The 26,544-nt window shown below is 37.9% G+C and overlaps 1 protein-coding gene across 1 annotated transcript; it reads right to left on the bottom strand.

Moving 5' to 3' along the window:
• Positions 1 to 2,794: 2,794 nt before the first annotated feature.
• ikzf2 (IKAROS family zinc finger 2) lies at positions 2,795 to 25,688 on the bottom strand. Its single transcript, XM_072445067.1, has 7 exons — positions 25,649 to 25,688; positions 22,068 to 22,163; positions 10,798 to 10,986; positions 7,420 to 7,587; positions 4,711 to 4,848; positions 4,315 to 4,446; positions 2,795 to 3,825 (listed from the first exon to the last, which is right to left on the bottom strand). The coding sequence occupies exons 1-7, from the start codon at positions 25,671 to 25,673 to the stop codon at positions 3,044 to 3,046; spliced, it is 1,530 nt and encodes a 509-aa protein (XP_072301168.1). The 5' UTR covers positions 25,674 to 25,688; the 3' UTR covers positions 2,795 to 3,043.
• Positions 25,689 to 26,544: the final 856 nt, after the last annotated feature.

Raw genomic sequence — 26,544 nt, 5'->3', positions numbered from 1 at the left:
AAACTATGAAAGTAAAGTACATATAGCTTAGACTTTTACTATAGTACTTTTCCTTTTGTACTTATCCACTACATGCTGTGTTATTTTACAAAGTGTACATAAAAAAGCAAGAAATGATTTGATACAGTCTCATCCCCATCATTTTGTGTAAAGTAATGTGTGTAATATCTTTTTTATATTTGCCTTTTAATGCTGAAAACAGCATTCGTATTATTATTATTAAAATTACATAAACTGTTTTCATTTCCCCCATTTTAATGGCCTGTTTTTTTAGTATAAAATCCAACACATATTTTAGTATTAGTGATCTACTAATCTAAGAATATTGAGTAATCTGTGTGAGATAAAAAGACCAACACGAGGCAGTGACATCCATCCTTTAATAAATGACCCGAATCCTTGTAAAACATACATATGTTCTTCACAGCGCGTCTTCATTTAAACAGGGTTCAACTTCCTTCACCACATTTACAAAGTTTTTATGCATTTTTTGCCTGTATTACACATAAATAATACATTGAAAATTCATCATCCTATGCAAATACCTGAGTGCCCTCGCATCATTAAATGGTCAGTATCAGAGATTTCAGACTTATTTTGAGAATCAGTGCCAAAATATAAATTGTCCATATATTATTTTCTATATTTTACAAAATATAATGCACCTGAACCCTGTCTTCAGTTGTAAACATGATTTAACAAAAACACACACACTCAAAAGTCCACAAAACTGTTGCATGACTCTTGCAGAAAAATAGACATTAGTACACTCAAAATTTACAAAAAGTTGTCCCGTAATCTCTTTATAGCAAAGCTTCAATTTCAAGTTTCATTATTCACACAGAAGACCTTCTTAGAACAGTTCATATGGCTCAGTTAGTATAAGGCTGTTCGCATAAAAATATATATACTTTAGTCCCCTAATACAACTGTACATTCATTTTTATTTATTTTAATATTGTGATCTCCTTCTGAGCGCGCTTGACTCTGGATTTGTTTGAAAAGAGAAAATGATCATATGACATTTTCAGTGTTAGAACTGAACACGTGACAATCCTTGCTTTAACCGGCGTCAGGGAAGAGCTGCCTTTACATTTGGAGGAAAAAGAGAACACATTACACCGAGCTAGACACGTTGCAGCCTCAAATGTCGTTGTTTACTTGTGTTATAATATAGTTTTGATCTTTTTTATATATATTAGCATAGTTTCAGTATAAGATTTACAGCAAAAAAATGATAAAACACGTTATTTTGGTCAAGTGGCTGCAGCAAAAACTGTTCAAAGGTGCCCAGACATTCAGCCCAAGTCAGTGCAATCACGACACTTTTGATAGTACTTACTTTTAAAACATTTCAAGGTCCAACTTTATCTGTCAAATATGTCAAATCTCTTTGAGCACGTACCAGGAATCCAGACTGTGTAACAACATTTTAGATGTTTTTTGTTTTTTTGTTGTATCCAAGCCATAAGATCTGTTACACTGAAGAAAAGCAGGAAACAAAAACGGCAAACAAAAAGGTCTATCACTACATCTCTCTTTCTTTATTTCTTTGGTATCCACTGACACTCGGACTGGCCATCTTCAAACGTGTTGGAATCTATTAGATCACGATACTGGCCACTCACTCACCGACTTCTCAGAGATCAGGTCAGGACATAAACAAAGCTTATTGGCTCTGCGCACGTGTTACCTTGGAGCCAGAAAAAGAAAAGATGAGTGCACAATATGGCCACAGGAAAAAGCCTGGACAAGGCAAGGGCGTAGTATGTTTTATGCAGCTAAAATCTGGAACAGAAGATGTGAGACAGGCTTCTACTCTGACAATGTTCAAATCCAAGCTAAAAACAGTTTTGTTTAGCTGTGGATATGACTGAAAGGGTTTTTCTTTGCACTCTTCTCTTTTATGACTTTTTTAATTAGTTAATTTTATTGTATTTCTGTAATTTCTTTGTGATTTTAATGCATTTCTCCTGCTGTGTGAAGCACTTTGAATTGCCTTGTGTATGTGTTGTGCTCTACAAATAAACTTGCCTTGCCTTAGTATGTTTCATTGCTTCGCTTCACTGTCGATACATTCACCTTTCAAAAGACATTGATCAGTGAGACTAAAAGCTGCGGGAATAATCGTCTTTCACTGTGTGTGCCAGGAAGAAATCTCATCTGAAGTGTAAAACATGGGCGATATGAATAAAAACAGCCACTGATAAGACTGTTATTGAAAATGAGTGTAGGGGAAGGGTTAAGGCTGCATCGACTATGAGAGGAGTGTTCCATTTATATTGTATGAACAGGAAAGAAAAACTGTTTCTAGAGCTGCCAAAAGAAAGAACATATGCTTAGGTAAACCTACTGCTCGTACTGTCACTATCTCAAATCACGAAATATTTCATACTAAATATTTGAAAAAGCAAAATCATATCAATGAGATGATCTGCTCAGAGTATAACATACATTGCTTCTCTCAGTGAACAGAAATGGCCTAATTTTAGTTATTAAATTATTTTAACACTCACCCATTAATTGCAAAGTATCAAGACAACTTCTACGTCTTTTTCCTACTTAAGTCGACCAACTGAGCGGTTTGGTTCATGACACAGGAGTGAAAAGATGGATCGAGCGAGAAAAACTAATGCTTGTGGGCATCGTCAGTGCAATTTTTAGGGGCAAGCAATTTTAATTTTGCAGAATTGTAAAGGGCAAAAAACAAAGTTCAGTAACTGAATGAATGTTCTAAAGCAAGTTTACAATAACAGTAACAAACGCAGGCGAATCTCCTTGTGAAGCAGTGAAAAAGAAGAGAAGAGGGAAAACTTTACCTTCATAATTGTTTTTTTGTATACGATAAAAAGTAATTAAATATGTATAAAATGTGTCTTTGGCCATACCTTCATATGATTGTTCAGCATCAGTATTCACAAGAGTAGCATAAAGCAGTCAGTGATTGTGCTACACTCCAGTTCATTCAAGTGTGTAGACTGAGGTTAAGGTTGAGGACGGATGAGGATATTGCCGTTCTCTGGTGTTACTTCTGCAGCTCCTCTCACTGGAATGTGTGCTCACCCCGCACAATGTGCGAGGAGAACTCATAGCGGTCTTTGCTTCGATGCCCACAGATGTTGCACTCCAGAGGATCTCTGTAACCGTGGCAACCCATGTGGATAGTGTACATGACATGATCGAGGAAGAGCACCCTGCAGTGGTCGCACTGAAATGCCCGGATCTTTCCTTCACGGCCAAACACGTGGATGCCCTCCTGGTTGACGGGACGTTCTGTGGCCATCCTCAGTATCCCTGGTCCTCCTGCTGCTCTGGGAGTTACCTCTATCCCCCTCTCCCCTGCCAGGAACAGGGCAGGACTGGCCTGGGGTCTGCCACTGGGTGGGCGCTCTCTCGTTGGATGTCCCGGTCTCTCCTGGGGACTGCTGCGGGGTGAGTCCACTGTCTCCTCTCCACTGATATTGGGCGAGTCCTTGCCCTGGGACGGGTTGCTGAGCCTGTTTAAGGATGTGGGGCCGTTGGTGGTGGGCTGAGAGGGAAAATCTGAAGGTGGAGGCAGCAACAGAGGCTCACAGTTCCCGGGGCGCTCACCCCGTCCCAGTACTCTGTGAAACAGAGGGTTGACCATCGGCACCACGTCCACCATAGAGACATGGGGGCCCGGGTGGTGCATCAGGGGCCGCAGACTGTCAGCTCCCATGTAAGGCAGGGTCGTGCTGAGGGAAGGCTCCATCATGTGGGAGTGCAGCAGCTCTGCCTGTTTGTCGTACTTCAGGCCCATGTCATAACCCATACCAGGAAAACTGTAACGCATCAGATTCTCCCCTGCACAACAGAAAGGCAGATACATACTTCATAAACTACTTTGTTTTGGTTAAACCAAAGTAAAACCTAGTTGATATTTTGCTCCTTAGTCTGTACATTCTGTATTTTATGTCCTTTGAGTCGCACAGAGTGGAAAGCCCCATCCATCTTGAGAGTTGGTTAACCACTCCCGAACAGGGATGCGGTGAGTTGTTTTCACTTGATAAGGGCAATGGCAGTGTTACAGGTGTACTTAACCACAGAAAACATTTTCCTTGCCTGTCTGTCATCCGCTTGTAAAACACTATTTTGGGTAAAACCAAAGTGAAAGCACAGCGTCTTTATCAGTCTGCTAAATCAATAAGGTAACAATCACACTATAGACGCAGCTCACATATAAGGTAAGCTATGTTTTCATAACATAGCAATGCTTTCATTTTATGCACCCAAAATGTAATTGTCAATGCATTGCAGTAAACCTTATTAATGATTGTCTTTTCAAATAGTTACCAATAAACTTCTGTGGGGTGGTGCTCTTTCTCTTAGCCACACTGTTGTGCAGTCGCTCGATGACAGGAGGTCTGTCAAAACTCGCCAAAGGCTGTGACTCTGCCATGAGCCTCGAGTCTTTAGGAACTTCACCTGGACACAAAACAATTATTGAATTGATGAATGCATGTACTAATAATGTACTTTCACATAGAGTACCTAACTTCATTTAGGTAGAGAAAGTTTTCAAAAGAAGTTTTCACAAATTTCAATACCATCTACCATCATACCACTATAATACTATAATTATATTAATTCTAAAAAAATCTATACATACTCTCTCTCTCTCTATATATATATATGAGACAGATTATTTGCCGGTGTACTTCAGAGTACATAGTTTTATAGATTGTTTACCTGTATATGGGCCGGTGTTTGCACAGGGATCCAAGCCAATACCTTGCATGTAACTATGGCAACGCTCTTTGTGCTCCTCCAGTGACGTGCGCTGCTTGTAGCTCCGCCCACAGTAGTTGCACTTGTGTGGTTTGCCAACTAAAAGTGAAGACATTCAATGGAGAGCAAATTAATATAATTCCTAATTGCACATAAAGAAAGCGTGGGCCAATCCTATGAGATAATCTAAGGCACTGTGTAGTTTGGGTAGTGCGTAGTAGTAAATGTACAAACAAAGCACAATGAGTGAGATCATGATGTTCCACTATAGTCTGAGGATTCCACAGCAGCCAGACAGACAGAGGTAGCAGTGGGCGACAGGCAGTTACAATGTGTACGAGTGTGCGTGGCAGCCCACTCCTCAGAGGGCACACGATGACTGAACTGAAGACATCCAAAGGTGGCGGTAAAGGAAAGTAGCTCCCGCAGTAAAGGCCTATGGAGGTGGCTGTGATTCATTCAGCATTTTGTTTTGTTTGCTTTCTGCCCACTTCATTTACACATAAAAGAAAGACATATAAACATACTTAGAAATTAAATCTTAAAATGGGGTCTTCCAAGTAACACCAAGATCATATTTGCCTTTTACGAGTATCATCCGGACTATATAAGGACTACATATGGTCTAAAAATGATGGATACAGTACGGTAGTTCTAAATATTGATTAACTCAAAAGAGGACAAAAGCATAAATAAATGTGTCTCTAAATAAAACAATTACTCAAACGTCAGAGGCAACCCACTTCCCACAAGGGGAACACCTCCCTAAGTATGAGAAACACTGATTTAGTTGAGCTTAACCTATATAAACCAGACACGATATAAATATATGGATTTACTGAAATGAACTAGAATCAACTAAATAAAACAGAATTCTAAACAAATATACGCTAAACTAAATGAGGAACCTTGACTATTAACAAAAGTATCATCAAAAGATGCCAGTATCTTAAAAATGATCCCAGCACCACATCTTAAGGAGCATTGTACTAAAGTATGAAAAAGCCACGTGAAATTGAGTAAAAAAATGACAATGCAATTGTATAATTGGCCAGCCCCATGTGAACAGTCTGGTGACTCATATAGAGAGCTGTTGAGTGGACTAAAGCTGACTGATGAGATCCAGACATGCACTCATACCTTCTACACTGCGGTAGATATTATTTTTGCCGTCCACGGTGCTATTTTCACTTTGAGAACAGAGTGCACTTAGGGACATAGTTATCACAAGTAGCAAACAGGTCAAAGCTGTGCCATGGCACGGCTGCATTTCATCATCCCTGACTACATCATGTAGAGTCGATACAGATAATACATTGTTATCATCGTTTAAAAATCATAACTGGAATGGGTAGAAGCTCCTGTGTTTTAGTGAATGATGAATGTGTGTTTTCTGACTAACTGCCTGGTACTACATTGTGGTCTTTAAATGACATTGCATTTGGCAACATTTTAAACTAGGCTCATAATTATAGTCTGTGATCCACGACACAGTAATGGCAATAGTTTCAATATGATTACATTTTTGGATTGAACTTTGACGAGTGACACACATGGTAAAATGTGTGTTTTGAATATAAATATGAATGTATGATTTTAAGTGAAGTATTGGTGTATTTGTGACTGCAGCCAGCACAGTATTTCTATAGAGATGCTATAGAGCCGCCCACACATAAACTGTGGCAGATCTTCTAATCTACACTAAAGGGATTTTAGCAGTTTTACTTCAACATATTTTCCACAACAAGCAAATGCTCAATGCATTCAAATGAATAAGAAAAGAAATGCTATTGTCACCATCCCTGTTGCATTGACTGGCATTTTTGGTTATTCATGTTTTAATTATTATCATGATTACTATTTTGGTGGGGGCTTTGTTGGTAAAATAAAACAAACTTAACTGAATTTGTTTAATGACATAAAATCTCTTATTCATGTTTGTATAAATACATATAATACATTCTATAATCAACACACATTATTGCATGTGAAACTAATCATAATCAACATCACAAGCAACATTTGTGCAACGTTCAGAAAGAGAAATCCTTTACTACAAATTGGCGTTTGATATGATATTGTACATATTCCCCATTGAATAATATGATGAGTAGTTTAAATCATAATTCATACAGATGAGCGAAATCATAGTACACCAAAGATGTATCTATATCAAAGGCTTGTAGAAGATATACGTTTCAATAAGAAGTGAATGGTATGAATAGCCTCATAAAGAGAGAGAGATGGTGCTGGTTTGGCCTTGATTTGAAAAGAGTGGAAAGCACATCCCGATGATAAAGAATTGGGTGACAGAGATAGAGACAGGATTTACATGTGTCTAAACACACAACATGCCTCGCTCATGGCGCCCTTGGCATTTAACACAAAGTCCTCTCTCTTCTCTCAAACTATCACCATATTGTACTAATTATTTAGAAAACATTGATGTTGACCGTTTCTATATCTCACATGTTGATATATATATATATATATATATATATATATATATATATATATATATATATAAAATAAATCAACACATTAACTATACTATTATTAATTCAAGCTTTATGTACGCTAATGACAGATATTTTAAATAAACAAACAGCAAATAATCATGGGCCATGCAGTTTGATATCAGTCTACAGAAAGCGTGTGGAGCAAACTCACCAGCATGTGTGCGCAGGTGGCCAGTGAGGGCGTCGCGGCGTCTGCATGCGTAGCTGCAGAAGGGGCATTTGAAGGGTTTCTCTCCAGTGTGCAGTTTAATGTGTCTCAGGAGGTTTCCCTTCTGAGTGAACGACACCCCGCACTGGCTGCACTGGAACGGCCTGTCACCTAAAGAAACACAGGAAGTCACTGTGGATCTGCACTGCACTCACAAAGAGAGACGAGAGAGAAACATTGGACTGTGACTGTAGAGGAGCTTGACAAAACACAACTCTGGATTAAGAAAAGAACAAATATATATTATACATCTACAAGAAACACATTTAAGTGAAATAAATATAACATTTTGATATAAAAAAAATCATCATAGAGAGACAAACACAGGATGGGAGTTGCATTATTGATTTCAATCCTACCGGTAATAACCATCAGGAGTGATATCACCTTCTACACTAATATTATGGACCTAATTGAAAGTCACTCTTTGGGAACCCTAATCTGTGGCAGTGATTGGAATATCTGCATTCAACCTTCATTAGATGTATTAGACTCAAGGGGCAGGGGAGGAGCAATAAATAACAAATTCCATAAATGAATGAAGAATATAGGACCCTAGCGCACGCCAGTACATCCATTTTCCAATCCACACACTATCTATTCCAGGAAAGACAGATACAAATCATTGAGGCAGAAACAGGCATAATAAGTGACCATGCTACTATCTACATTACGCTAGACTTGGAGATTTTTAAAAAAAAACACACATTGGTGGTTCAATGCCAGCCTACTTACTGACCGCCCATCCTCTGGGATGCTGCTAAAGCAGTTTTGAGAGGAAAGATTATAGCCATTGCCTTGCCAAAGACAAAACAAAGGGAGAAAAAGCTAAATGATCTGCAAGAAAAACTAAAAATGCTGGAAGTAAATCATGCCAAGAAGGGGTGTCCTCAAATCTACAGGAAATTAAAAAGATAAGAGGATAAATTAATGACCTGACCTCACAGGAAATGCTCTTTACCAAACTGTTTTTCACTGCCGCCCTTCAAGGCAACCGCTGTTGTGATTTGGGGCATTACAAAAATGCATTGAATTGAAACAGATAGTGGATAAAAATGTTCTAATTTATTAACAGTTAACTATTAACAATAAGCTGAAAGATTTTTTTTAAATACAAGACTAAACAAGACCAAATTCAATCATCATTTATTTTTCAAATGTTTTTTTCTAAAATCTCAGGCGTTAAAGCAGATTAAATACATTATTTTCTGGACACCCTTAACTTGCTTGTTGTAACAGAAGAGCTCAATTTAAAAAATAGCAGCCAAAATAACAGTGTTGGAAATACAAGATGCAGAAGAGTGGTAGAAACCTCTGCTTTAAAAACGTTTAAATGGGAAACTCAGAAAGTTGAAAAGCCATCACATCTGTAATACCTAAAGAAGAGAAGGGCCGAGTCAAATGTGTTACTATATGGACATAATATATACACCTCAATTATGTCAAAAAATTTTAACAAATACTCCCAATTTTAACCCACAATAATCAGACTTTTAATTTATTATTAGACAACAAACGCACGTTAACATAATTACGACCCTTACACATAATGAATCATATAAAAGAACAAAAAAACAAAAAAGCCGTAATAATTTGTTTGGATGCTGAGAAAGCTTTTGATTCTGTTAGCTGTTTTTTTCTATTTAATGTGCTTATTACATTTCAAATTATAAAATTTTTTTAGGGCTTGATGCCCGGTGGTCGAGTGATTAAGGTGTCTCCGACCATTTACTGCATGTCCTCCCTTCTCTCATCCCCCGCTCACCTGTCCAATAAAGCCTACGGGCAAATCATATTTTATAATAATAATAATTAAATGGTCCAACATGAAGAATTAAAATGAACGGCAACCTGACAGACTCTGGAAAGAGGGGTGAGACAGGGCTGTGCCTGGAATCATTGGCCCAATATATTAGACAATCAAAAACAATTAATGTTGTCTCAATTGATGGGATGGAACATAAAATTGCCTGCTCCGCACATGATGTTCTATTATATTTGACTAAACCAGAAACTTCCATACCCAATGTGATGCATTTTCTTAAAAAAATATGTCCAATGTCCGGATACAAATTAAATGTACAACTACAAGCTAAACACAAACTAAAATGATCCATCCATCCATCCATCCATTTTCTACCGCTTGTTCCCTTTCGGGGTCGCGGGTGACTGGAGCCTATCCCAGTGACTTCGGGCCTTAGGCGGGGTACACCCTGGACAGTGGCCAACTTGTCGCAGGGCCTCTTTCTGGAAACCCCCTTTGAGCTTTAGAAAGACATATCCATTTAATCGGCAAACAGAATCTCCTGGTGTGGTCCTCTCATTTTAAAAGACAATGTTTCTGTATAAAGACCCAGTGTGCAATCTTTTTTTTTTGTACCTGTATGTTCCAACAGTTTTCAGCATTATTTATTATATCTTATTTTATATAATTATTCTGTTCTGAGCCCAATATCACACATGAGTTCAGCTGTATTGGTCTAAATAGTCATTTCAGAGGGAGAAATAAACAGAGCACATCATCAGCATTTTACACACATCATAATGCAAACACAAAAGCAAGAGAAATGAATCCAAACACAGTAAAAATGTATCTCGTGTCTATGATCCAAAGGCCATATTGTCACTGTTCTTTCTGACTTAAGCAAAAACATTACCAGTAACGTAAAACTGACCTGGACTTGATTGTCCACATTTTTTTGTATTGATAGAATACAGCACAATCTCTTTTGTCAGTGACACCTCTGCCTCCTGGTTTTTAATACACTATACATTTTCAAATGCACTGAGTTGAAATTGTTGAACTAAATTTCCAACTAACAAAATATGATACGAAATGCAGTGTATCCAAGTCAACCTCGAAAAAGAGGTTTCGATCCCAATTGTGTTTTTTACCTGTTTAATAAAAGGTAGTAAATAAATAAACTGAGAGACCATACACATACAGATTGCCACATGTATCATGCCCAGTAACCTGTGCATGACCTGTACATAGTGTCTTGTGTTGTAGGTACCCTGGTCTTTTGATCTGCCGCCAGTTGGAAAACAGAAATCTGATCCCAACACTGTGGTGGTGGCAGTTAGAACAGGTTGTGGGGGATTCCAAGGATATTTTTCCCCGATAATAATTCCAGGCGTTTGTCTTTGCACAAAACAATCGCAATCGCTCCACACCCAAAACCAAGAGAATTCTGACTCACTCTACAGTCACAGGGCACAACCAGTTAAGTGGTGAGTTAACTCCTTGATCCATCATAGTCATAGAGGTGGTTTCGACTTGAAGACATAGAAACAATGTAAATGTAATATTATGTGTGGTACCATTGGACTGTCGGCCTCCTGCCTCTGTCGGGACACTGGGCCCGGTGAGCCCGTCCCGCAGGGCACTGGGGCTGTTGGACATGGGCCCCTCCAGTGGGACTCCCTCCTCTGCAGTGTGACTGAGTTCCTCCTCAGGACTGCCGCTGTCCGTGTCCTCCATGGCCTCATCCTCCTGCTTTATTGTGAGTTCTGTGAATAAAGAACACAAGAACTTTATTTCCACTTTAAAATATAGTTAAAGTGGAAAGTGACGATTTCCAGGTACTCCTTTCGATATGTAGATTTAGTTCTATGGACTTCAGTTATTTCATTGATGTTATTGTGGAGTTAAAATACCCATCATGCCATCATTAGCTTAATAGGTACAATTACCACATGTACATAAATAATACATTCAAAATAAATAATAAGGAAGAATTTGGAGGTCATTGCAAGTGACATTCTAAATGTTTTCTGAGCCAATTCCCTCACGCTGATGAACCCTGTGACCCGTTCATCAATTAAATCATGAATCTCCCGCTCTTGAGGGACTAATAAAAGAATACCTTACCTTACCAAACACATAAAATATTAATTGAACTTCTTTTAATAATGTTTTTATTGTATTGACAATGAAAAGAATTCTGTGGATATGAACTTAGAGCAAGGTTCACAGACAAGTGTTAGAATTAAAAGCCTATAGACCAGACAGTTGATACAATATGGACTTGAAAATATAAGTGTAGCACTTCAAATGATTTCAGCTACAGCTAAAAAATAATCTCAGAATAGAGGGTTATGTGGACTGAAACAGCTAGTAATCCTGAATTGTAAACCAGAATATTGATCTAAAATGTCTTGGTAATAGACATTGCGTGCGTTTACATGTGCACAAATAACCTGGTTATGATCAGGTTTTTTAAGTATTCGTGTTTACTGTGTACATGTACATTTCCCACCAGTTGCTGTTGTACTGAGAATGTGCAAACTCAACAAACACATTAGGCAGGAGCAATCAACTTCACAAAATGACGCAGACTCCAACCAAGGCTTTTTTATTTGTGAATTTTATCATCATCAATCGTTTAAGTTGTCTACTGTACAATACAGTCATCTTCTGTCGTGTCGCTCTCAGATCTGACGGTGGAACTTAAAAATGTCTTTTCCTGAAGCTGTGACGGTGCTTTACAGTCTCATGCTCTTATTTGAATGTATCTTGTCCTTTGAGGCAAATAATTTATTCAGTCCATTTTGGAATAAGGCTGTAACATAACAAAATGTGGAAAAGGTGAAAGACTGTGAATACTTTCTGAATGCACTTTTTGTTGTTTTGAAGAGAATGTATTTGTTTTATTGCAGCTTATGAAACATTATATTTAAACTATTTTTATTTTGTAATTTGTTGTCACAGTTATAATAATGTCACCAAACACACACACGCACACACACACACACAAACACACACACACACACACACACACAAACACACACACACACACACAAACACACACACGCACACACACACACACGCACACACACACACAAACACACACACAGACACACACACACACACACACAAACACACACACACACACACACACAAACACACACACACACACGCACACACACACACACGCACACACACACACAAACACACACACACACACAAACACACACACACACACGCACACACACACACACGCACACACACACACAAACACACACACACACACACACACACACACACACACTGTGTCTAGTTACATGAACTCGTCTGTATTCTAAGTGTGGGAGATAGGGGTTTGTGAGAAATTTGATAAATATATACAGAGGCGGCGGAGGAGCGTAGTGGTCTGGGAAGGTAGTGTATCCAGTTATTTGAGAGGATAGGTTCCTGGAGTAGGCTGGGAGACTTTCGGGGGCCCTTCATTAGGAATGGACTCCTTTTTTAGATATTTATACAATCAGATTTTTGGTTCATGTTTTTGGCAAGAATCTTTTTGATGTTATCTTCTCTTCTGTTTCATGTTTCTGTAGTTCTTGTGTTCATGTGTGAGCATTATTAAATTCATAAGAATAAATTCGACATAATCAACCCAATGGCATCTGAAAAGTAATGAGTAGCATCTTTCAATGATAACGGCATATTGAACCCAATCAAATGATTAAAAAATGTTAACAAAAAATAGAAAAGAGAAATTAGACCTTATACATTTACAAGAAACACATTTAAGAGCTGTAGAACAGAGTCACACGTCATTAAGACTTATGTGGCGGACAATGACAATGGTGAAACTTCTCCGCCCGTCCTCTGGGATGCTGCTAAAGCAGTTTTGAGAGATAAAATCAAAGCCATTGCCTTGGCAACAAAGAAACAAAGAGAGAAAGGGCTAAAATAGCTGGAGGTAAATCATGCCAAGAGGGAAATCCTCAAGTGCTACAGGAAATTAAAAAGATAAGAGTAGAAATGAATGATCTGCCCTCACATGAAATAGTTAAGAAAATGTTCTTTACCAAAGACACAATGAGAGTAGACACGTTATAAATTATTAACCTGAAAACCTAGAAAACAACAAGCAGAAAGATTTTTTTTTTTTTTTTATATGAGACGGGCAGAGTAATGTAATCATAACCAAACAAGACAATTCAATCATAATCTGAATCATTCCAAAGACCATTTTTAAACGAAAATGTCAGGAGCTAAAGAAGATCAATACCCTCAATATATCTGTAAATAAAAAAAATACCGTAGGTGTTGAACAAAACAGTTTTGGAAATACAGTGTTCAATCAAGAGATTAAAGAATGGTACATCTGTGGGAGTGATGGATTCACCTCGTACTCCTCTGATTGTAACAGGTTTAAACGGATTCTATCATATCTCTAACACCTAAAGAAGGGCAAAACTGACCCAATTGTGCCTCATATAGACCCATTTCAATTCTGAATGTGGATTATCACATATACACCTCAATTAAGTATAAAAGAATGGAGCCTAATTGAATTCACAAGGATCAGACAGGATTTATAAACGAACGACAAACACGAGATAATTCTAGACAATCTTTACAAATAATGAATTATACACAAAAACTGTAATCATTAGAATGAACGCTGAGAAAGCTTTTGATACTGTTATCTGGTCTTATTTATTTAAAGTGCTGAACACATATCAAATAAACAGTTTAATCATATACAAATATTGGGGCTCTTTATGATGGTCCAACTTCAAGAATTAAAATCAACTGACACGAAAAAGACGGGTGAGACAGGGCTGTGCTTGGTCCCCCCTCCTATCTACTTAGTACTTTGAACCATTGGCCCTGTATATTAGACAATCAGAAACAATTCGTGGCGTTACAATTGATGGGATGGAACGTAAAACTGCCTGTTAGATTACAAATTATCTTCTATTATATTAGAACAAACCAGAAATGTCCAAACCTAATGTGATGCATTTCCTTAATTATATTGGTCCAATGTCTGTTTACAACCTGAATGAACAAAACCAAAAAAAAATTCTTACAGGCCACGCCCTTTGACCTTTAGAAAAACCTATCAATTTAAAAGGCAAATGTAATCCCTTAAATGTGTTTATGTATATTACTTCATAACGTATTGCCAACAATCTTAGAAGGAAAAACTATACTCCTCTTTTCTCCACTATAAAGAAAGAATTTTTTTTTTTGAAAATGGACTCTTATCCCATACTTCAGTCGAAGTCAAAGGATTGAAACTGCTACTGTATTAAAGTGATACAGAAGGTTCATGTATAGGCCTTACCGGCAGATTGAGTCATACAGAGGAAATTAAGGAAATTGTTTTGTATGGCTGTGCATATTACTGAAATTACTTTTCTTTGCACTCTTCTCTTTTAGGTCTTTGAAAATAGCACTTAATGAAAATAGCACTTAATAAAAATAGCATTACTTAAAGGTCGCGTGTCTTCCAAGGCATCAAAAAGTAGTCCAGTGAAATGGTTCAAATCGATTTATTTGGCTCACCTTTGCCACAATAACACGTGAACCATTAGACACGGTCAAAAATCATATGCCTCTGCACCTTCCAACACCTCTTTATACCTGGGGTTTCCACACCCAACAACTACCCAACAGTCCCCATAGGGGCTGGAGGTGCACATATGAAGGGCAGTCAAAATGGCTCCTACAGTCTGTCTTTAAAGAAATTCTTTACAATTCCTAAACTACTATTTAGACACAATTACAATTGACACAATAGCCCATTTTACCAGTGTCCAAGTGCAGCCGCATAGCAGGAGCCTGGGGAGGGGTTAGAAGAACACACACTGCTTAGACTAAAGCCCCTGCAAAGTCCAGGAAGAGCCTGGCGTTACCTACCCACTGATCAAGAGTTCTAACACTAAGCTTTGGTCGAGTTTTGTCTGGGACAATTAGTTTAGCGAAAGCTAAATCTAGGGAGGGGCAGACGAGACTGGGGCCGTCGTTAGATACAAAATCGCCACACATAAGGTCGTCGTAAAAGATACATACGCTCAGCACAGACGTGTGCAGCGGCAGATAGCTCGTTGACGTCTAGGGACGGTCAAACATGATAAAGAATCAATCTAAAAGTGATGTGCCCATCCCGGAGACAGCTGTCCCGCTGGTAATGTCAAATAAATATGGGAAAGAGAGTCTGGAGTGTCTGCCAGTGTGGTCCATTAGGTTCAGTTTTCCATCTGGCACGGACAAAATGTATGATTCATGTCAGAATTTTTTTTAAATTGAATGAAAAGAAATTAAGGTTTTGTGATTTCTGACATGTCTTGCATGCCTTTTTTTTCCTGTTGTGTGAAGCACTTTGAATTGCCTTGTGTGCTCTACAAATACACTTGCCTTGCAAGAAATTAAACAAAGGAACAACCACTATGACCCTCTGACTGAAAGTAAGGCTTATAAAGCAGAAATTTCAAGGAGGATGATACCTAAATTGTATTAATAATCTGGACAGCTACTCCTCTAAATGTATCAAAAACACATATTAATATTTAATATATTAAAAAGAAAATGTAGCCTTGCTTTGTCTGACAAAGAAAATGTGTGTACATCCCAGTGGAGGGATGACAAGTTTGGAGGGAAATTTGTTGGGAAATATATAACTGTTAATGCATAGAAAAAGACCATTACAAATACAATTAGAAAAAGACTATATATATATATATATATATATATATATATATATATATATATATATATTCACTTTGCTCTCTGTCCTTATTCAGTGTTTTGTTTTGTTTTTATTTTAGAAATGAACAAAACCGTTTTTGGGATGAGGAGCAAAGCCGGTGACTACTGGAGCTGACAGTGAGGAGATTACTGAGGTTCTTCTAAATTATTGATGAGATGCAGTGAGGAGTGAGGGACTTAGCATTAGTGATAAACCGTAGGGGATACATCTTAATTAAACAGTAGTGTCGGGTATTTTTGCACAATGACAGTAAACCCCTACATGTGGTAACATAGTCAAAGACCTCAATTGTTTAAGATAAACATGACAAATCAGTCTCCACACAACAAGTGACGTCAGATGTTGATCTCGTTCAGCAACTTGACAGATTCATAATATTTTATTCTTACCGTGATACGTAATGTGATATTTAATTTTAGTTTATGAATTTTACTTTACTTTATTTTTTTTTCAGCTGGTCAGCTGCATGTCTGTAACGGGGGGAAATTCCTTTAGAGATAAATAAATCAAATTCTGATTCTGATGACATTGACATAAACATTGTAGAGCGGTCAGATGGCCACTGGCCCACAAGTCAGCGGTACAATTCCAGCTCCTACAGGTGAATACTACGTAGTACGTTGTGTATGAATGTGTGTGGGAATGAATGAGTGGTTCCTTGATTTGAATTGCTTTGAGTGCCCAGAAGGTCAAAAACTACTGATATAGTCATTCTGTTTCCAAGTACTGAATCAAATATATCATTACTTTAGTTCATCACCTTCAACATCTGACAGAATTTTTCTAACAAATGTATGTTACCACTTTCTATAACAAACTACATCTCAACTGACCTATACATTAACAATAAAATCGTCATCATTAGACGGACTGGGCATGCCAGTAGCTTAGCAACTCAACAGCTTTATCTCTGACTTTCCTGATGAAGAGAAAAAATAGACGCAGTGTGAGAGAGGCGCAAGGAGAGTTTGAAACTGGCTGGTCTGGTTCCTGTCTGTCCTTGGGGAGAAAAGGAGTGTCTTGGCCCTGAAGCTGCAAACACCGATGGAAGACTGGTTGGATGGCAGCACTAAAAGGCTTTTTAATCGAGCATATTTAAGTGTGTGAGTGTGTGTTTTTGTGCCTGTCCAGGGGCATGTGTGTGGGAGGGGAAACTATTTATCACCTGCAGCCTGTAGGTATCGACTCTAAACAAAACTTTGTTGAATACACAAGATGGTGTTAACTAGCAGTCTTGAATTAAGGAAATGTGAAAATGTATGGAAACTGACAAAATGGCATTATATTCGTTTAAACGTTACAGTCACCTATTCGACTAAAATAATTCAACATACAGATTTATTCAAAAATAATTGTAGATAAGGTACATTTTTGGTTGTGTTCATTCAAAAATAAATAAATTAAGACATAAAGACATAAAAATAGACAAAACTTATGAAATTATGAATCCAGTCCGAAAAGTGATTTTACCTTTGATAGCAACTCTGGAATCCATCCCAGCTCCTTTGACTTTTCTACACGGGAAATGCAGGAAAGGACAAAGAAAACCAGGAGGGGCAAACATCCAACTGCCTGCTGGACGGCGATCAGCTGATAAGGTAATTAATATCTCTTTAAAGTCATTGTCGGATCAACAGATATCTTTACTCACTTAGGGCCTATCATTTGTCCCTCACAATCCTGTATTTGGCCTAAAAGTGAACAATTTTAAATGCTTTAGACAAATAAAATGAAGGCCTTTGATTTTTTCTAAATCTGGTTCCTCTAAGACCACACAGTCGTTATTTAAAGACAAAGCACGTTCTGCCCCAATACAACTAATGCCTCCATAAACACTATTGGCAGAATGGTTGATTAGGACATACAAAAGTGTGTTAAAATCCTTCAATCTAAATGTATCCAAAGATGACAGAGTTGCTCTAAAGGAGTTAATGAATGATAAAGACATTGTGATCAAACCAGCTGATACAGGGGGCGCTGTTTGTCGGAATTAGACAAAAATTAAATCCCAATTGTCAGATGCCTGCTTGGGCACCATTTGAGCACCAAATTATGCTTTGTTTGTGGGTTATTTTGAAAATAAATGTCTGTTCAACCCTGACAAAAATGTGTTTGCGAACAGCGTTCAGATACGTTGATGACATTTTTTGCATTTTAATGGCAGCCATCATGAAGTGAATGAGTTTATTATCTTACAATATTTGAACCCAATTTGTTTTTTACCCCACAATACAGCACTGAAAAAAATCACTTTTCTTAATATGCCAGTTAAATCTAATGGAAATCTAATCGGAACTCATTGTTATTAGCTACAAGATCCTACCCCACTGAAAAAGAGTCTGCCAATCAGTCAATTCTATAAACTCAAGCGAATCTGTCACTCAGAGGAGTGCTACATGATACAAGAAAAATAAATGACAAATAGGTTTGTCCAAAGGGAGTATCCTACAGCATGGATCAAAAAATCTTTTGACCTTGCTCTTGAGACGCCCCGTTCTGAACTGTTAAAAACAGAACAGAAACATTTCTCTGTGACATACATCAATCATAGCTCTCCTCACTCCCCTAATGTAAAGGCCACATTAAAAAGCACTGGTACATTCTCACGTCAGATCATGAGCTCTCCCACACCTTCACCCTATATGTGAACTTGGGAGACCACCTTATCCGTGCCAATGTCCACCCTAAAGCCACACCCACTCAGACTCTTCTGATGCACACTCCTAATGGAAATGATCAATGTGGTAGTTGTGCTCAATGCAATAATACTCTCAAAACCAGCTCTTTCCAACACCACAGCAGCAAGAAAATACCAATAAGGAACATTACAACTTTTGCATCCACTCATGCGGTTTCTTTATTTTGCAGCCCTTGTGGATAAGTTGGGGAAACTAAAAGAAAGCTAACACAAAGAATAAGTGAGCACAAAAGCAGAATGACAGCGAGTACCCAGTGGCTTCACATTTTAACGATGCCCATGGCGAGGTCATCTTCTGCCACTGTATATTGTATATAGGCAACTTGCTGTTGCAGGTGCCCTTATAATGGCCACACCCTATTTAAGATGGCTTCTCTTCCATAACCATTTGGCTGATGAAGGCTACGGGCCAAAACTTTGCAATGTAAATAAAAGAGAGAGATTTCTTCTTCTTTAAGAAATGCATCATACCCTACACCAAAATTAATACTTTATAACAATTCAAACCTTAAAGTGGATAGGTTTATTCAAAATAGACAAATCACAAATAGAAATGTTTTTTTTTCTTTCTGTGCCACATGACAAAGAACAGGCCGACAAATAATGAGACCTGTCTGTCGGTCTGTCTAATACAAAATGGCAACAAAACATCACAAAAGACAGACGGAGACACATTAAAGCATTGTGTTTATTCCCAATAGATTGTATGTGGACCTGTTTTTAATTGTAGAAATATTTTGATCACAATAGATACTGTAGATTGAAGTAGCCACTTTATACTTTGATGGTTTGAAAATCAGGTGTCCCAGTTTATTTATCTTAAAGCGTTTCCTTGACAACCATTGACATCTGTAACCCAGAACATTTGATAGCCTGTCTACCAAAAATATGAATAAAACTATGATTTTACGCAATTTAGGACCATATCAGGGGGAACATACTTGACAAGAGAACACGTATCTCTATGCATAAACTATACTATTACATGTATAGGAATGGGAGGAACAGGTACACTTCATGATTGACAACGAAAACAAGGACATATTTTCAGCGGGTTTGTAAAGATTTTGTTTGTGTAAATCTGAACAAACAAAGTGCAGTGAATGTGACGCTGTGTAACCTTCTGATCCTGACTGTCCAGTTCTGGGATTTGATGGGACAATAATGACAGTGTGTCTGACGGTGACTTCCAGTATGTCTAGCAAGTCTACTCCAGGTGCTGATTTAACTACAGCGCGGCACATTCAGCACTGAAGTATTACAGTGTTTTATAGCATGTGTGCCAGGACTTTTGAAGTAAAAGTCTAATTCCTTTAAAGTCACCATGGATAATTAACAGGCAAAAGGAAAATAAAAATGATGATATGGCAAAATACATTTATAAGCATTATATTTAAAGAGATACACATTGATGTTTTATAATAATGAGTTACCCCATTATAAACAAGACACTGCTGCTCACTTTCCATCTCAAATTACATTGAGGAGGAGGTGGTATTGTTGCCTGGAAAGTTCAGAAGATATCTCTCTGTACAGATCGATATCAGTCTGGTCATCGTTTTCATCTCTGCGAGTTCAGAAGGTCGTGACTGACAGGTGGATTAGCCAATCAGGGACAGGCATGATCCGTACGTATCAAAACAAATATGGCTGCTTACGAGGAAAAAGAAAGCAAAAATATATCAATTCAATTCAAATCATTTTAGTAACGCCCAAAATCACAACAGTGTTTTCCTCGGAGGGCGACAGTGTGAACAGATTAAACACTGTCCCAGCATCTCCTGTCTCCTGTCTCCTGTCTATCTCCAGAAAAGAGTATTTCTGCTGAATCAATTAGCAAAGCTTAAAACGCTGTTTATCCGAGGTGAGAGGAGTTTGATTTTATTGTAAAAGATTGAAGGCAAATGATGTCCTTTGTTTTATGAGCTTCATGGAAATAAACTCATTTTATTGGACGGTAGTGTCTGAATTGAACTCAAAGCGTGACGGAGGGCGGGGTGACCAGACACGCTCTTCTAAAGACTGAAGATATGTGTATTCTGGATCCCAGACAAGTGGCCTCACGGGTGGGCCCCCAGGAAAACTTTGTCTTTATTTATTCCTTTTTGTCCATCACATGAGAAATGGAAACTATCATCTTTACGTTGGATCTGATTTCCCTCTGTGCAGATAGTAATTCATGCATCCGAGGCCAAAACTAAAGAGCGTCAACAAGTCCAGCCAATTGTTCATACTCCAAAGGTTGAGGAACAAGTTCAGTTTGAAATGAGTAATTTGAGAGAAAATAGGCCCTTTTGATAAGGAGTTAAACCTGATTCCCTGTGCTAACCATGTTATGAATGTTGTGTTTGTATACCGTAATTAGGATTAAATGCAAGGTTAACCTAGATTTTGCTCTGGTTCTTAGTATTATATAAAATATCAAATATTCATCATTTCCATCTCATGAATTCATTAGAATAACATACTGTAATTGCCCGATAAACAACAACATTTGATTCTGAAATACAAGCTTTCAAGTTCAGAATTCATCTTCAGGCAACATTGGCTAAAAGAGACAAGTTCCGTGACAGAGGTTGTGCTCTCTGCAGACTTTTGGTCTGGTGCTACACGTCGTCGTTGGCAGCACCACCATCTTAAGTCCAAACCAACGTCTCTTGTGGGGAGCTTGTGTGCTGTGGAAACACTTATCCCGACACAAGCCTTATCTTTCACAGCTGTATCCTGGCAACACGGAGCAGACCCGAACGTCCTTCAGCTCCTTACATCTTTACATCTGTCTGTTGTCATGTGGCCCAGTGGTAAGCACACAGTGATCAAATGAGGATACAGTACAATTTGAATGGGCAGCTCGGATAATGGCATTCACCCTCAGACAGTTTGAGTGTTTAAAAACCCAGTCTAGAGCGAGGAGACTGACAGAAAAGGAATATTATTAAAGAAGTGAAAAGAAGACATGATCTGTAGCCCAGTGTAAATGGATAGTCAAACTGTGTAGGATAAAAACAGGCTAATGGTCGAGGTGGCATAGCCCATTATGTCCATATTATAAAGGCAGGTTGTTACTGCTGATACAGTGGACTCTTCTCAGAATCTAAACAGTCTCATGTTCCTTTTTTGGAGAATCAAAACTTTGGATCAGTTCAGTACTCCATATGAAAAAATGAATTGCTTTACTCACTTTTATAATGTGCATTTAGCTTAATTCACGTCTGTCATAAAGGCTTAAAGGTAGAAATATTTGCGCCTAAAATGATTCCATAGGAACCAGAATAATTAAAAAACCTTGTGCGCTCCATTGAGTGAACATAATGAAAGCCTTCTGATGTGTGTTTTCTGACTATTAAACATTTGCATTCAGCCTCAGAGCTTTAGTGAGCACTTACCACATGGTGATTTAGGACCACGGGGAGCCGTCTGCCCATTGGACTTTTCCACCAGCATCTGAGAGTTCTCTTTACCAGGCGAGCACTGGCCATTACCTGAGAAAGACATAGTTCATGTCAACCAGCACCTGCGTTTTCTACAATATCATATACATACCAGAACATTTTTTTTTCATCTAGTATTGGTAAAAATATGCACTCGGTAGGTAATTAAGTTCCAGAATTTGTTGCCCTGTAATATGCTTAACGGTATTTTAACTTGTTGAAACTGAATTATTCTGCTTGACACAGTATACACTTACACAATGTATATTTTTTAGCAAAGGGTGTTAAAGCTTTGTCTTGTCACCAAAGGCACCTGTCTTAGCTGCCTATAGGATTCTTATGTCCAGTGAATGTGTATCCGATTGCACCACCTTCAGCAGTGTTCACAGAGAAGGCCATGGATAGCCAGTGTCCACTCAGAGGGAGAGCAGACCCATCCCTGATCCTCTTACATGACAGCTCCATTGGGGTCAGCTCAACAATACAGGCACCCCCCCTGACCCGGGTGTCACGTCCTTCAGGACACACATGGACATGTCGTTTACAGACGCCCCAAAAAAGTAGAGACTATACTACGTCCACTGACACATACGGCCAGGATATGTTTTAGTGCTGAAGAGTACAATTCACCTGCATCCAGAGTCTGTTAGACTTACTTTACTTGTATGGCACTGTATTTGACTTCTACTTGAGTAATAACATCCCTCGTCCTTAAACTATGCAGTTGTTCTAACTTTATGTGACCAAGGTGGTGGTTTCAGAAGCTTTAAAGCTAGAATGTTCTAAATGATGTTACTTGTGCGTCACATCATTTTCATACTTTAAGATAAGATAAGATAAGATAAGATAATCCTTTATTGTCCCACATGGGGAAATTTCATTGATGCAACGCAGTAGATACAGAGGCAGATACAGATTCATATGTTGTATATGTTTTTACCAACCAACTGTTTTTTCTAAACCTGACAGATTTTAATGACCTATACGTCCTTCCATATAAGAGTTATTTTTTGTAATAGACATAGTTAATCCTCTACCTGCTGTTCATCATTCTCCATAAAAGACCAGCCCCGTCAGATCACATTTTGCTTTGACAGTTTGCATTAGCTGGACAAGCGCTCTCTGCATTGTTCCATTGTACTGGAGGCCTGGCTGAGTGGGGCATGCTGGGAAACGTTGTCCCTGACACAATCCCTGGGACGGGACTCAGGTTGCACAGGTCGGGGTTGGAGGAAATCTCAGGTGACCAAGCGTCTCTCCCCTGGCAGCGCTGTCCTGGAGACAGGACTGGCCCAGATTTGTCATGAAGGATTTTCCATTACTGTAGCCACCACAGCAGCGGCTTTAGGACATCCAGCCACACACGGACGCTCTGGGTTCAGTGGCTTTGCCTTTCACGTGCAATATTTATGCACGTTATGGAAGCAATGACCTTTTCATTATTACTGCGTTATTGTGTTTTTATGTGACGTGGAACAAACAGACACTGAAAACAACTGTAAGACACAAACATTGCATATGTCTTTCTGGAAATGATTAAGCAATTATGTTTATGGAATTGTGTTTAAAAAAGAAAAAAACATAATAGTAATAATTCATATTATTAGTATTGCTATTAATAACTTGTTTGACAGTTTTAAATATTTGTTCTATATGTATAAATATATATATTGTGGGGGTAGAAAATGAATTCATGAACCATTCCCTAGAGAGAGAATATTTTATTGCATATTGATATACAATATCAGTCACCATCAAATATGTTTTCCATCCCAGACCTCAAAGCTTTAATGTTTAATGTGGAAAATGCCCACAAATACAGCTAACCACACTCATTTACACTTTCACAGAACGAAGTGAAGCCCGCGTTGGTGACTTGTTTTGGCTGAGTCAACTCTGTATGAGCGTTACAATCGAGATATCAGGCATTCGATTGGCGGGGTATGGTTTAGTTGAGTAATGCTCTAAATTGGGATAATATGGTCCACTAATGTGCTGACAAATGGAAAGGAGCAACAACAAGCCTACATACAATGGAAATGATTCAAAGCTAATCGCTGACTTATTTTTGAAATACAAATTAATATAAGATGTTTCCTCCCTCTCCCACCCGTTGGGTCAGAGGATGCGAAAGTATGGCTCAGAATGATACTCCAAGACACAAGAGGCAGCGAGGGCGGCAGAAATAGTGACAAAGCTTATGGTGGAGAGCAATGGTCACACATTTTTTCAACTTTTATTATTATCTTATGAATTTAGAAAACAAGACATGTCCTTAATGCTCAGTGGAGGAGCTATCAGAGTTACAAGGCTATACAGAATCACAGTGCATGTCAGGTCATGCTGTTTGTGTGCATTGTACTTCTTCTCTCCCTTTATTTTTAATTTAATTTATCACATTGTACATGTTTCTGTACAGAATACTTAAAATAGTATTCAGTGTTATTTTGAGATATAAAGTAATGTTATTATGTGAATGTACAGCAATGTCTGCATTAATACGCACAGAAAAGGACTGGATGTTATCACTGAATTTCTATTGTCCTGAAAATTTGAATTGTAGAAATGGTACAAAACAATATGGTCTTCAAAAGTTGTAGACATATCTTTAAGTGTAGCTTATTCGGTATCAGTGACGGTATCGATGTCAAAAGTGAACTCTCAACTCTTTTTCTTCCAGATAAATAATGTCAATTTCAAATTCCAAAACAAGTTTTGAGCATCATTTGGGTCACAGTGTGCATTGTACCAAAGTGCAGCTTTTTGTCATATTCAGCACTATTTTTAATGGCACTTTTGAATGTGGACTTGGCTAAAGAAATAGCAGTTTGAAGTGTTTAAAGTGTAAGGTTTCTTTCTTCTTAATATAGATGATATTAGAGATATCAAGGTTAGCAGGCCACGGCAGCACATCCAACTTTGCTTTATATGACGTACTAAAGCAGTTTGAAATAGGGCAAAGTGAAATATCGCTTTTTTCACAAGCAATGCACATTTAATATTTGACATAAAGGTTTGGAGGATTTGAATATAAAACAATGCAAAACTACCCGGGACTAATCATGGCCCATATCAAGAGCCAAAAGTCCCTGTCGTGTGGAAGGTCGAGCTACCTGGTAAAGATATGCACACAAAAGCAGCGCGCAGCACAGAAGGGGGCAGGCAGGATCACACAGACACAAGCCCAAAGGAAACCAACAAAGGGCAATGGAGCACCACAACGCACATATCCAGTATGTGCTGCACAGACAGACAGGATGTCGATAATGCATGATTCTCTCAAGCTTTAAGGGCTGCACAGGAAAAGGCTGCAGTGAGGGAAAATCCCTCCAAATGTTTACACTTTAACTTTTATATCGCTCATCATACAAATTATTCTCAATAAAGCTTTACAAAGTAGTTGCAACTGGAATAGAGCCAATTATGGGCAGTTGTGCCGTATAAAAAAACAACACTGTAATTAACACGATATAACATAAACATGCGTATTTGAAATAAGAGCATTGTTGGCTTGAATATGATGTAAATAGACTTACTTGAGCAGTATCCAGAAGTCTCCATTTCACTTTGGGAGTTCTGCACATAAATAAATAAGACAAAATTACTTTGCAGGATTTTAACATCATCAATGAAGTTATTTTATTTTTACTGTGGAGCAAAAAATTATTTATTTAAATAAGATCTGTGTTGAAAAGTGGGCAGCTTTTGTTAATAATTATCACGTGCAAATCCCTGAAAATGCTTTGAACATTTTCACTTCATTCTTTTATAAAAGTTTAAGTTTTTAATGAAAGTTAGAGGAAGAATTTGAGCGTGATGGAAGCTTACAGTGTGTATTAAACAAAAAGCTGGTTTATTAATCATTTTTAACAAAGACACACAGATTTATTCAAATACACTGTCTAAATTCAACATTTCAACAAAGGAAAGTTTTAAAAAGCTTGAATTGATGTTCAACGTGTTAATTGGCTTATTAATATTTTTTAAAACAAGCACACAAATGACTTGGTGCTCACTCTGTAAACTATAGTATACTAAAAAGGGGGATAAGTCCTTATTAAAAATATACTTTTCATCTTATGAAGAGAAAAAAGTAATGTAATTAAATCAAGTCAAAATAATAAAATCAATATCTAAAATTATAATGTTGATTTTACTTTCTGGTGTCAATTTTATATTTAAAGATCTCTTCAAAGGAATATTGTAATAGAAAAATATATACAGTAAATTCTCTACAATAAGAAGGAAAAGTGCTTTACCTTACCAGTAGACGTATAGGGGAGACCAGCCCGGGACTAAGGAGGGAAACAAGTACGTCCTCTTCCCCTAAAAGAGAAAAGAAACCATTCCTAGTGAGATAATAATGTTTTCTCTCTTATTTTCTGACATCAAAATAATATTTCATGTATAAATCTTGACGAGAGCGTTCGAC

Source organism: Eucyclogobius newberryi, unplaced genomic scaffold (genome assembly GCF_026437365.1).
Source record: "Eucyclogobius newberryi isolate DKJ021-1_F unplaced genomic scaffold, fEucNew1.0.hap1 SCAF_14, whole genome shotgun sequence".
Classification (NCBI taxonomy): Eukaryota; Metazoa; Chordata; class Actinopteri; order Gobiiformes; family Gobiidae; genus Eucyclogobius; species Eucyclogobius newberryi.
The sequence above is the reverse complement of the archived record's forward strand: the minus strand, read 5'-3'. Positions and strand labels throughout refer to the sequence as shown.